The following is a 13,305-nucleotide window of genomic DNA, read 5'->3' on the forward strand; positions in this document are numbered from 1 at the left end:
AAATCAGGAGTCAGAGGCTTAACCACCTGAGCCACCCAGGCACCCCTCTGCAATGTTATTTACTCTCTACGTACAGATATCACCTGTGCTGTGTAAAATGTATCTGTATTTCATATTTTTGATGCTATTGCAATGACATTTTTACTTCAAGTACCAATTGTTTGTTGCTAGAATATAGAAATTCAGTTGATTTTTTTTTTAAATCTTGTGATTGTTTCTTAATTTGCTCATTCATTTTTGTAGCTTTATTATACATTCCTTAGTGGTTTTTACATAGAAAATCACATCTTTTGGGACAAAGACAGTTTTCCTTATTCCTTTCCAATCTCTACACCTTTAATTTCTTTTTCTTGCCTTATTATCCTGCCTGGAATCTATAGTTAACGTTGAATAGAAATAATGACAGATATCCTCATCTTCTTCCCAATCCTAGGGCGAAAGCACTCAGTCTTTACTACTAAGTGTGATGCTAGCTGAGGTTTTTTGGTAGGTCCTCTGTAAGGAGATAAGTATTCTTACCTGGTGATATTGCTGCCCAAAGCTACTTGGGAATTTTCTAGAAAAAAAAGAAGAGAGAATGGGTATGGGCATCCATCAAAAGGAAGGCCAGCAGGGGTTTCTTTATGAGTTCACCCCTGTCTTAACTGTGTGATGATTTATTAGGAAGTAAGCATTTATTTCCATTAGGGGCTTTAAGTGTGAAACGTGGTTCACATTAAACACGACCATGGACCGTGTGTGACAATGCATCTTTAGAAACTGTATTTGGGAGGGACAGGTGTTGCCAGGAAACCAGCTCCCCATTAGTCCATTGGGAGGCAGTGTGGCCTGTGGTTAGAAACCAGGCTCGGAAGCCTGGGTGCCCAGTCTGAAACCAGCTCCACAACTTTGGGCAAATTCCTCAGCCTACATCAGTTTTCCACCTGCAGAACAAAGGTATCAAAAGGTATCAGTAATACTTAGCTCCAGGGCTTCTGAAGACTCATAAGCAAGTGCAATTAAGAGCTTAAAACAGCGTCTATTGTCTGGTGTGTCTTAAGAAGGATTTAGTTTGCATGAGGCTAAGCTACACACCAGTTGTCAGGGGCAGTTTTTATTGCTTGAAGTAAAGAGTAGCCATCCATTAAAAAAAAAAATCCACTCTCCAGAAACGTCCTACTAAGATTTTGTAAGGAGAAAAGTTTAGATACTTGATTTCTGTTCTTTTATATGTTACTGGTTCAATAAATACATTTTAAAACCCTCTGCATCGCATAGGCACTTACCAGCTGGGTTACAGCTGTGGGCAGTGACCCTCTGGAGTTCACACTGAGTCTACACTTAAAGGCCGAACCAGACTTTGACCTTCTGATCTGCTTGTTTTGAGCGCTTGGCCGGGGGCTGGGAGGCGCCCCTGCACACTGTTCCTAGGCTGCCCCACCTGGACATGTGGACCACTGCACAGCACCCGACTGGCTTCAGCCTCTTATTTCTTGCCAACAAACCCCAAGTCAAGGGGACAGAGGCTTCTCGGTCAGTCAGTCACTCTCCTGGGCTTGGGCCTTTTTAGCAACATGTTCCAAGTTCTAGGTGTCATCCTTCAGTGGGGGGTAAGTCGTGCCAGCCTCCTTGTCCAGAGAGGGGCACAAGGGGACACTTGGCAGCAGGATGAGGTTACACTGGACCTGGTAAGGTGGGTCCTGCTACAGTGCTGTGATGTCAGCATATGAGGAAAAGCACTTAGGAGCAGGCTGGCAGACCTTTAAGGGGCCTCTCCCCTTAACTTGAACTTGTTTTGGTTTTGGGGTTTTGGTTTTTTTGCCTTGTACTTTTTGAGGGGTGCAGTCACAGTGGGTTTTGTAAAGGGCCCTCTTTAGCGTTTTTCTCTTCCAGGGTCCTTTCTTCAGGCAGCGTCTATGTTGTCCAGCCAATCGTCTGCTCCTGGTTTTCTCTAGATCAGGCCAGTGAAAGACTTAACTCTACACGTTGAGTTTTGAAAAAAACTTAAAAGTGCCCTCAGTTCTGTTTGGACACATCTATCTGCCCAATATTCTATCCTTCCTCTCTCCTCCTTATACAGGGGTGGGGGCAGCCGACACACGCGGAAGAGAGCCTGTGCACCGGCCCAGCACAGGTTTCCGGGTGTTTTCCTCCACAGTGTGATGAGTAGAGTTTGGGAACAGGAATCTTTGGCCAGCTCTTGGGCTCACCTTTGTCAAAGAAGCCCCAGAGCCTGTTCCTTGAGAGCTCCGCTTTCTCCCACACCTGTTCAGCTGCAATTTTGATGTCAGTACAGAGAGTTATTGATTCCGGGAGCAAGACAGACATTATCCTCTCCTTCAGTTATCCTAAGACACCCTGGTTAGGTGGGGAATTCAAGGCACATGTGACTTGGCCCTCCAAACGGTGCCTGCTGCCCTGGGTGATCACGCTAAATTATAGATGGGGAGAGGCTTTCTGCAGCGCTGTTTTTCCACTGGAGGACAAAGCACTCTGTTACAGGAGGGCTTGGACAAAGCGAGTCCTCCAGGCCCGGCAGGCACCGTGGGGCTGCAGGGTGCAGGTAACCTTCCAACCACAGGGCTCAGCGTGTGAGTTTAAAACAAATGGGAAACAGATATGCAGAGAGTCTGACTTTCTATTTGAGTTGTTATTTCTTTGAGCAAAAAAGTGCTAAAAATTTAAATATCAAACTGTTGGGTTTTAGAAACAAAAGAAGGCAAGAAGAAACAAAGGAAAGTCAGAAGTGACAAATGTAACACTCCTCTCTGGTCAGATAAGAATCTGCCCTTAGCTCCACCTAAATGACTATAACTGCCAGCTTCGTGATTCGGCATCTTTCTCATCTTTTTTTTTGTGTGTTTTCTTCCTTCTTACCTCATCCCAGGGAGATTTCTTCACTTCCCACCAACTAAACAAACAAAAAAAGCAAAAAACCAAAGCAAAACAATTCTTTTCACAAGCATGATTGAAAGAGTGTCTTACACAGAGTAGAGGTGCAAATGTTATCTGTCTGTTGGAGGGCTGACGTGGAGGTGCTACGAGTGAGGTTTCCACACTCCCGTTATCTCCTCACACACATCAGGCACAGCCACCACCGCCAGCCCTGGAGCTGTGACAGGCATTCGAGAAACAATCTGGAAACAAATGGAAGTGCCGGACTACAACGGAAGGAAGGAGGGAGGGAGGGACGGGTTGGGGGTTGGCTTTACTGTAGATTAGATTGAAGTTGTTAGTTCTGGTATTTAAAATTTTTCAGACAGTGAGTGACCCAGTTAACACCGTGTCACTTAATCTGTGCGTGCGCTCTCCCCTTCAGATTGTTTCCTGAACGCCTGTCCCATCTCAAGAATTGGCAGCGGGTAGTAGCCATGTTTGATATGAGTGAGGAATTACTATAAACATGTAAACTGGACTCACGGTCCATTTACAGCATTTCTTCATCTAACAAATAGCCTTTGGGGGTGGCAGAGGCCAGCCTGGCTTAAGGCTGAACTAAAAACGTGCAAGTTGGCCATCTGCCTTGCTTCTAAGTTCAGTCCTCTGAGAAGATCATCAGTGGTTATTTTTATTCCATCAATTTGACAGGTGACGACCAAGAAAGAGGACTTTTTCAGTGCCTGGAACTCGTGTCTGCATCATGTTGCCTCCCTGTCTCTGGCGCACATTCACAGAGGTCAGTGGGCTCTTGTTGAATATTTGTAATTGAGTGACATGAAGGGGTGCAAGTTATGTGGGAATAAGACTGCAGAAAAAAGACAGTCCCCACACCAGCCTGAGCCCTGGTGTTGAATTTGGGGCCCTGAAATAACTCCCAACTCACCAGGAACACTGACCACACGACGCCCACAGAACCCAGCGACGAACTCCAGGAGCAGTGCACCTAACACAAGCTGACGGTAGCCAACAGCGCTAGATTGGTCAGAGCCAGCTGGCAAATGGCGGCCCCTCAGCAGCGGCCCCCTGCCCAGTGAGAACGGCCGTTCCTCCGGACACAGACCAGAGAGGGTGTTTTTTAATAGGATCCCTGGCTGAAGGATTTCAGATACCACAGACAACTACTTAAACCTAATCCTCAAATTAGCAAGAAACTGATTCAGCCTTTTAAAGCTGTGGTTCTCAACCAGAGGCGATCGTGCCCTCCTGGGAATATTTTAGCGGCGTTTGGAGACATTTTTCATGGTCCCAACTGTGCAGGGGTTGCTAGTGATGGAGGCCAGGGGCACCGCAGAACTTCCCTCTATGTGTGGATAGCACCCGCAACAAGGAATCATCCCGCCTATGTGTCGGTAGTACTGAGTGTGGAAGCCCGTGTGTTCATCTTGACCTCCACGGACACAAGTCATGTAAAATAAAACGAAACCTTGGAAACGGTGTAAGATCCATCAAGATATGGCAAATTATTCTTTTAAAAATTTTAATGTTTATTTGTTTTTGAGAGAGAGAGAGCAGGGGAGGGGCAGAGAGAGAGGGAGACACAGAATCCGAAGCAGGCTCCAGGCTCTGAGATGTCAGTGCAGATCCTGACATGGGGCTCGAACACATGAACTGCAATATCATGACCTGAGTCGCTCACTTAACCGACTGAGCCACCCAGGCTCCCCAAGATATGGCAGAATATTCTTGAAAATGTTGTGTAAGGTCCGGAATCATTCGTGTATTCATCATTATGCTCTTACTCCTTGGGGGGAAAGCCTTCAAAGAAAAAGGCTCTCACTGTGCTTGTTTGCCGTGTAGGGTTTTCCATCATGCCGGGCTCACCGCTGGCCCTGGGAAGGCGGGGTCTGGTCTGGTCCCCCCACCCCCCACAGCCCTGGGGCCCGGCCCCCAGTCCTCGTGTGTCCCCAGGCACCATCTGGTGGGGTGGAGTTCCTGGATGGCCACTGTTAAGAGTCAAACCAGCAACCCAGGAATGTCTGCATCCTACGCAGCCTCAGAGCCCAGCCACCACCCTCCCTCCCCGACCAGGCAGTGACCACATTCTGTAATAGCCACAGCCTTATTAGCACCCCAGATTGGGATTGATTTCCACCTTCTCCCTGGGGCCGGAAGGAGGTGCCAGCGTAAGACTTAGAGGAGCAGAGGAAGGGCAAAAGCTTCCCTCCCAAAGGTCATTAAGGCACAGGACTGAATTCCCTCATTTCCAGTTCCAGGAATTTTAATTTGTCTGCACACCCACAGTGTATAAGGCTCAGGGGCATTGACTCACCTTAATCAAACTCAAAGGTGGCAGGTATATAAGCCAGAATGCCAGTTTAGTCCTCACAAATGAAAACCCAACTGCTGACTCATCTGTACATGCTCTGCCCTGTGGGGAAATCTCCCTGTGGAATTCAGTTCTAGTCAGATGTTGCAGAAGGCTGGACTGTCTGAATAGCTCATGGAGGAGCGTGGGGGTGTCCGCTCTGGCCTGCCTGACACAGAGGCTGGACTCTGGTCGCCATGGGCTGTCTGCTGCCGGGCTGTCTTGGTGTACTCAGCACCAGCTTCACTCCCCAAGAAATGTGTGCAAACCACCCCTCTTCTGTTGGTGGGCTATTTTTCCAGACTTGCGGACCAGGCTGAGACTTATCTAGGATATAAAGCAGCACACGGTGCACCTTTACTGAAGGCACTTACATACCAGGGCTTCTCATCCATTCCGGGTAGCATTTATGGCTCCACTCGCAGGGGCGCCTGTGGCTTCAGCACCTGGTCTACTCCCTCTGCTCCTCTGTGTGCGGTAATATCCACAGATATTACCCTTTCCAGGATATAAGCAGGTGAAACACTTCTTTTTTTAAGAGCAAGCAGAGAAGGGCCAGAGAGAGAGGAAGAGTGAGAGAATCCCAAGCAGGCTTCTCACTGTCAGAGTGGAGCCTGACATGGGGCTCAAAGTGAGATTATGACCTGAGTCCAAATCAAGTCCGACTCTTAACAGACTGAGCCACCCAGGTGCCCCCAGGTGAAACACTTCTGAACATAAACATTAAGAGATGAGATTAAATATGAAAGGGGGCATCAAAGAATCACTGAACTCATGCCTTTGCCATGGAAACGCTGACCATTATGCCTTGAACCACTCATCTCACCTGTGGAGAGCATACTAAAGTTTAAGGTGAGGGTTGAGAACTTGGGCTCCAGAGTCAGGTTAACTGAATGCGCAGACTTTATTTATCTCAATGTGCTGTGTGACTGGGAGTGGATTAATCAACCTCTCTGAGCTTTAGTCTCATCTTCATTTACAAAATGGAGATAATGTGATATTTGCCTCATGAGGCTATTGAGAAGATACTCGAAAGCCCTTACCTGAGATCGGATCCATCGTTACGGTTCAGTAAAAAATTGTTATTACTGTTAATTACTACTCTACAAGAAACCTTAGTTCCCATTACCAAAGTGAAACATTTAGATCCTTGTTTCTTAAGAGTAAGAATAAGAGAAAAATAAAGCAAGTTAGGTTCAAGTGTATGAAGTCTTAACACTGGCAGGAAACATCAAAGGTTTAATGTTGCCACAGCACAAAAGAACTCCATACTGATTCTCAACCTTTTATTGGTAAATAACCACAGTAGCCAAAGTGATTATTTTTACAAAATTGGCCTCCTGCAATGTCGGATGGAGACAATTTGGCTGTATAAAGTAACAGGAGAAAAATAATAAGAATTTGTTCAATGAACGCATCTGGAAATTCCAGGAATGTTTTGAGATAGAGAAACCCATCTGCAATGAGGAGGTCTATACAGATACAGAATGGGTTCTAACAGTAGGAATGCACTCAGCGCACACCGCGCAGGAACAATTTAGTCAGCATATCATTACATTCAAGTACGCCTCCAGCAGAGGTCCCCAGGGGATGGGAGACGAAGTAGAGGGAGCCCATCTGTCTTCGGTGACCGGCCCCAGATGTTGCCTTTGGAGACTTTCGAAGAAAGAGCACAGAGGAGGGAAGGGAAGGATCAGTCCGCGAAAGCACAGACCTTAACGTCACCCCAGATGAAAATGAACTCAGAATCTAGCCATTTTTATAAGGAACAAATGGAAAAAAGCCTTCTGGCATCAGTATCTGCTGTCACCTGAAGACTCAGGAAAACCATGTTTGAAATAAGAATGTTAACCAGTCTCTAGTGGTTTCTGAAGTGGGATGTAACCATTACAATGACAAATTGTTATTTTTCTACGATACACATTTTTATCTTACCCTAGAAAGAGCAGTTCTGAAACACGGTGCTGTCTGAACCCCTAAGGGTGGACCAGTTCCTAAACAAAAAAGAGAAACTAAACACTTCTATTAGATAAATTACATCCACTGTTCTCCAGCTCCATGCAGAATGGTCTCTTGGTTTTTCTCCTTCTCTAAGCTTGTAAGGTGTTCTTTATGCCACAGAAGTCTCTTTTCTGGTTCTTAATGAAGTAACTAACAATTTAGAATGCTCATATTAAGAGCGCATCGTCCTTGCAATTGGAATGTATAAATAGTGTGGCTGTCCAGCTATCAGAAGGTTAATTTCAGACTCCTCTCAGGGATGATCTGTTTTCAAATAAGACTCCCTTTCTTAATAAAAATGTGATCATATTTGTTCTTAAAGCATGCATTTCTGTATTTTATCTGTGAATGCTCATTCCAGTATTCTTCATGGGATCAGCATTTTTTGCTCCCATTGTTAATGGGGTTGTTCCTTAAGCAAACTACATTCACCTTGGTTTCTTATTAGCCCTGGCACCCATCTTCCAAGGAACTATGGGAATATAGTCACCACCTCATTGAATGTGTGTTTCATTTTTCGAGCTCAGAAGAATAAAATGCCATAACTAGGTAACCTGGGTGGTTCAATCAGTTGAGTGTCTGATTCTTGATTTCAGCTCAGGTCATGATCTCAGGGTTGTGGGATTGAGCCCCACATGGAGCCCCATGCTGAGCGCAGAGCCTGCTCAAGAGTCTCTCCCTCTCTCTCTCTCTCTCTCTCTCTCTCTATCCTTCTGCCCCTCACCCACACTGGCATGTTCTCTCTCTCTCTCTCTAAAAATAAATAAATAATAAAATAAAATAAATAAAATGCCATCACTTCATCCAGGAGTGCCCTGTGAGTTTAAGTCCTTGCACCCCCCTTACACTCAGCTACAGCAGTGCCCCAAGACCTTAAGTTCTCCCAGCTCAAAGGCCAAACCTGTCCTCTGGAGTGGAACCTGAAGTTGAAAGTCAAGACATCTTTATTTGTTTTTTATTTAAAAAAACTTTTTTTTTTTTATTAGAGACAGTGTGCACCTGTGAGCAGGGGGAAGGTGCAGAAGGAGAGGGAGAGAGAATCTTAGGCGGTCTCCACGCTTAGTGCAGAGCCTGACAGGAGGCTCAGTCCCCTGACTCTGGGACCTCAACGTGGGGCTCGATCACACGACTCTGGGATCATGACCCGAGCCAAAATTAAGAGTTGGATGTTCAACCGACTGAGCCACCCAGGTGCCCCTTCCTTTTTTTTTTTAATTTATTTTTAATTTTTAGTTAACATATCTTATTCGAATACAGGTTTCTTCGGTGTTTTGCTGTTGTTGCTGGAGATAGAGGTGTGGCAGGTGGGGAAGGAGGGTGGATACCACAGGTATTGTGTTGGCTGGGACAGTCTGCATACCTCCCTTTCCCATGGGGACCCTCTGCTGGATGGGACCATCTATACAGCAATCCCAGCCTGCCCTGACAGGTGGTCTGGGAGGAGCTTTGAGTACTGCCACCCCTGATGCTGACCTTTCTCTTTGTCTAGCTTCCATCAAATACGTGGGTGGTAGAGTCAGACCAGGGGTTTAGAGAGCCAAGCATGGGCAGATGCAATTTATGGCGGCATCTTGGAGACCCTATCCCTGGGGAAGAGAAAGATTGTCTCCAGCTCTGTTCCCTCTATCCTGGTCACGAGGCTGAGCCTCAGACCCATTCGTTCCTGAGAGCAAAAGGTGCAGCTGGGAGTTGAGGATCCCCATGTCAGAGCGCATGATGCCTAGGGGAGCCCACGCCCTTCTAGTCCTCTGCAGGAGTGGCCGGGTCCCTGAAGCCTGAAGCTGGGGATACCTGAGAGGGACCATCTAGAATGCCAAGAGGTAGCAAGAAACAGGGAAGAAATGAAGTGAGAACTCACTTTACCTGCGCTTGCACAAGATTGCTCCCAGAGACAGATGAGAGTGGAGACTCCCGCTGAGAGAGGCACCCGGTGAAATGGAGATGGTTTTAATTAAATAAGAGCCTAGGGATATTTGGGGCCAACATAAATGGTGGGCATCACAAAGAAAAACGAAGAGGAAATTTGACTGAACTTGAAGCATTATGGCATGGAAACCCTTGGCAGAGTGTGCAACATTGCCTCATGAGCAAATGGACACAGGAAGAGAAAGTTCTAGAATGCAGACCGCCCAACATCAGCTCCCATTCCGAGCCCTTCCCCTTCTGGGAAAGTGGTTGAGACAGAGCGTGGCTCCCGGGCTTCCGGGAGTCTACAGAAGGCTCTTCTCCAGCATCATGAAAGTTGCTTCCGTCATCATCATAAAGCTGGGGTCTCGCCTTCTTCCCTTGACCACGTAGGTAAACTTGCAGTTTGGGTCAGCCCAACGCAAAGACCCCAAGTACTGCTCATTCAAGAACAGCTGTCACACTGGCCTCGCTAGAGCTCTGAGCCCCTGAGGACCCTGATCACCCCAAACCTGCAAGGGTGTCCCCAGGGAAGCTACCTTGGGAAAAGTCTGCCAACTCACTCTACTTTGAAGGAGGTGACAGTTTATGAGACAGTTTTATGACAGATGGCCTGAGGACTTTGCTGTGCTGGGAGGAAGGGGACAAATGGAAAAAGAAAAGTCTTGACTCCTGAATGATACCTGTTCTGTGGAGGAGACTGTTAAGAACAGAATTTAGCTACTTGACCCAGAGGCTAATAAAATGTCACTCTCCCTGGAGCCCTGGTATATTGGCCGACTAATGACCACAGCAGTCCCCATCTGGGGAGAGTTTCCCCTTGCCAGAGCCATGTCCTTTCTTTGGTCTCCACAGCAAGCTCACAAAGCCCATTGAGGAAACAGGCTCAGAGGAGGGCCAGTTGCCTAGGATCCCGTACAAATAAGCTTTGGAGCTGGGGCTTTGTCCTCGGGCTGCCTCACCCCCACGCTTTGCTCAGAAAAGCTTTCTAGGCATCAGGTTTTGAGGGAACCTCTCCCACCACCAACTCCCCAAGGGCTTTCCTTCCTACAGAGAAACACCAGAGAATGAGAGTCACAGCCTTCTAGAACTTTTAGAGATTTTTCTTTGTATATTTATTTCACAAATACTTTCCTATATGCAAGTTGGCCTGGACTGCTTTTCACTACTCTTCCTGGGTTTGTCTCTGAGTAGTGCATCATCTGTTTTCTATCTCACAGGCTTTCTGTGAGAATTAAATGAAAATCATGCAAGGAAGCAGCGGGGTCCTATAATCATAGGGACCGCTAGCACGTAGGGAGGGCTCAGCGTATCAAGCCCCATGCAAAATGTTATGAATGAAGCGTTCATTAATCCCCCGCCAAGGAAACGAGGAAGGGACCACTGTCTACCCAATTCCCATCTGAGGAAGCTAAGCACAGAGAAGTTAAATAAGTTGCCCAGTGTCACATGGCAGAAGGAGGGTTCAAATCCCAACAGACCGCTGCCGGCTGCCCACCTTGCGGGGCCCATAAGCGCTGGGCAGACCTGAATCTGGTAGCTCGGCATTGCTAAAGAGGCATGAGAAATAAGCCCTCCCCACCTTTGAAACGTGGGTTTTTATTTTCCTCTCTCTTTCCCCGTTGTAAGACTGAAAACTGTACCTTGCATTTGTACTACAAAGATCTGATCTGCAGTCCATGCTGGCTCTATAACTTCTGGCATCTAAGTACTTTCAAAATAAGATTAATCAGTACCCACGCTGGCAGGTGAAAGGAACACAAAAGTAAAAAAGAAGCAATTTTTACTGCTGAACTCTGTACTGTAAGTTTTGAGGAATCTGATTAAGACTAATACCTTCTAAACTGTGAATAAAAATAGGAGCCTAGGAAATCTTGTCTTGTAGCAATTCTAGGTGTGATTTTACATTTACAAAATATGATCCCGTATCCCATATTCTGAAGAGACACATATTTGCAATAAACATAAATTTAAATTTAGATTTTAAAAGACAATGTGTCCTAATCTCACAAAACATTTCACAAATAACCTTTGAGTTCACATGAGCCACCCACACAAAAACCAAAATGAACTCAGAAAAAAACATAGAAAAAGCAACTGTCTGTTGACAACCAGATTTTCTTTCAGCTCTGAGTTTTCTTTTTCTTTTTTTTTTTTTGTCTATAAATAATCTGTGTATGTTTCAAATGTGACCATTTTTTTTAAGGTGTCTTCTGACATGTTCTCACTTAGCGTGTTTTAAAAACAAGAAAAAACTGTAAACCATAAGAAGTGGGGGGCTTTTGGAGAGGGGAGCTTTCATATACATGCTTTTCAGATACCAAAAGTGTCACGATGAAACATTAAGATGATGTATCCTTTCTTCAGTGCATCTGTTTTTCTTTTATGAAATCTGGAGTTTGATAAATCACCAGAGATAAAAACATCATTTTTAACCTATCGTAGATCCCAAGTGTCAGGAGGAAAAATAGTGTCATGTCTCCCCTTCATGAATTTACCTCTCTCTTTGCTTGAGAGTTATGGGATTTTATTTGCAGAGAAAACATAATGCTCTATTAACTTGAAAATGATGGCTTTTGCTCAGAAATGTGAGAACCGAAAAGGAAAAAAAGGAGCATTGAATCCTCTGAGATAGAATCAAGTGACAAGTTTTAATATGTGCTTAAAGTGGCCTAGAATGTTAGATGTGGAAGTGATCGCAAGATAACTAACAGCAAGGTTTTCATCAGTATATTTACCTTCCTTTACTGATGCAAAGGATCCCCGATTTGCTATATCAAAGTGGATATTGAAAACTCAACAGGGAAAGTTTATTTAACATCAGGGTAAGTAGAGATGGAGGAAGCTATTTCTTGTCATTTTTTTTCTACTGAAAAATCACTCAGAAATTCTCTCTTAATTGGAAGCCTGGGAAATAAAGGAATTCCCACAGATTTTTATAACTGTAGGTGAGAAGTATTCTGTGCCCAAGAGCGTAACAAAAAGCTCATGTGGTACAGATGGCGTCTAACCTCTTATTGCTGTGATCTGGAGGGGCAAAGTGCATGAATCAGAAAGTGAGCTCGTCACAGAGACATAACATGGCAGAAAAAATGGCATTTTACACTGTTAGAAATAGCTCTTTCTTAATACGTGATGCAGTGAACATTAGAGTTCCTTGCCTTATGCACATTTCATAGTTCATCATTCCTGAGAAGTTAAAGGTAAATTAAATTGTAAACCCATTCTAGGCTATGGACAAGTAGTTGAGTTCTTCTGAAAAGTGCTAGAAAAAACCTTCCTCAAGAGTTGAGTAAGAAGACACTCAGGTTCTGGTCTATGCACCAGAGGTGCCTCAAGTCCCAGCTGTGCAGGACCAGTGACAGCTGTGAACCCTTGACTTCGGTTTGTCTTGCAAGAAACATGAGGAGTGTGCTCATGCTGGTCCTAAGGGATGGGATTGAGCTATTTCCTCGGATCATGGGACAAAATGGCGGGATGTTCCGTAGAAGCTAAAGCTTGCTCCATCTTTCAAACTCTGATTTCCCCTGCCCCACCTGAGTGGCCCTGCCCCACCTGAGTCCAGCATCTATGCAGCTATGCTTCAGAAAGCATGTGGATGTAGCTCTTCCTTCAGTCCCTTATTCACCTATCCTCATCCAACAAGCATGTGGTGAAGGCCTACTGTGTGCCAGGAACTGTGTTGAATTCTGAGGATGAAAGATCCGGTGAAAGGGGCACCTGGGTGGCTCGGTTGGTTAAGCGTCCAGCTTTGGCTCAGGTCGTGATCTCATGGTCTATGAGTTTGAGCCCTGCGTTGGGCTCTGTGCTGACAGCTCAGAGCCTGAAGCCTGCTTCGGATTCTGTGTCTCCCTCTGTCTCTGCCTCTCTCCCACTTGCACTCTGTCTTCTCTCTCTCAAAAATAAATAAACATTTAAAAAAATAAATTAAAAAAAGAAAGATCCAGTGAAGAATGGCCGCTGCTCTCAAGGAGCATTTGGCAGAGCTAGGATGACAGTTTCTATAGACCAGAGACTCTGGGAGAACTGGGGAGATACTTAACTTAGCCCTGGTGTAACGGGGTTCACATGGCTCCCCATTGAAACCCCAGGCAAGACAGTCAGCATTTAAGACCTTGCCTGTTGTAAGGTTTACCTACATTGCAGAAGTGGAAAGGGCTTTATAAGCAGAAGGA

At 45.6% G+C, this 13,305-nt stretch overlaps 1 protein-coding gene across 1 annotated transcript in view; it reads left to right on the plus strand.

The window, feature by feature from the left end:
* Positions 1-13,305, plus strand: part of ACOXL (acyl-CoA oxidase like) — a 342,588-nt gene that overhangs the window by 261,281 nt on the left and 68,002 nt on the right. Inside the window, exon 16 of the mRNA XM_039231678.1 lies at positions 3,568-3,655. Coding sequence (XP_039087609.1) covers positions 3,568-3,655 — 88 coding nt within the window. The remainder of the gene's footprint in view (positions 1-3,567; positions 3,656-13,305) is intronic.

The sequence above is a fragment of the Hyaena hyaena genome, unplaced genomic scaffold (assembly GCF_003009895.1).
Source record: "Hyaena hyaena isolate Hyena2069 unplaced genomic scaffold, ASM300989v1 scaffold_57, whole genome shotgun sequence".
NCBI classification, from domain to species: domain Eukaryota; kingdom Metazoa; phylum Chordata; class Mammalia; order Carnivora; family Hyaenidae; genus Hyaena; species Hyaena hyaena.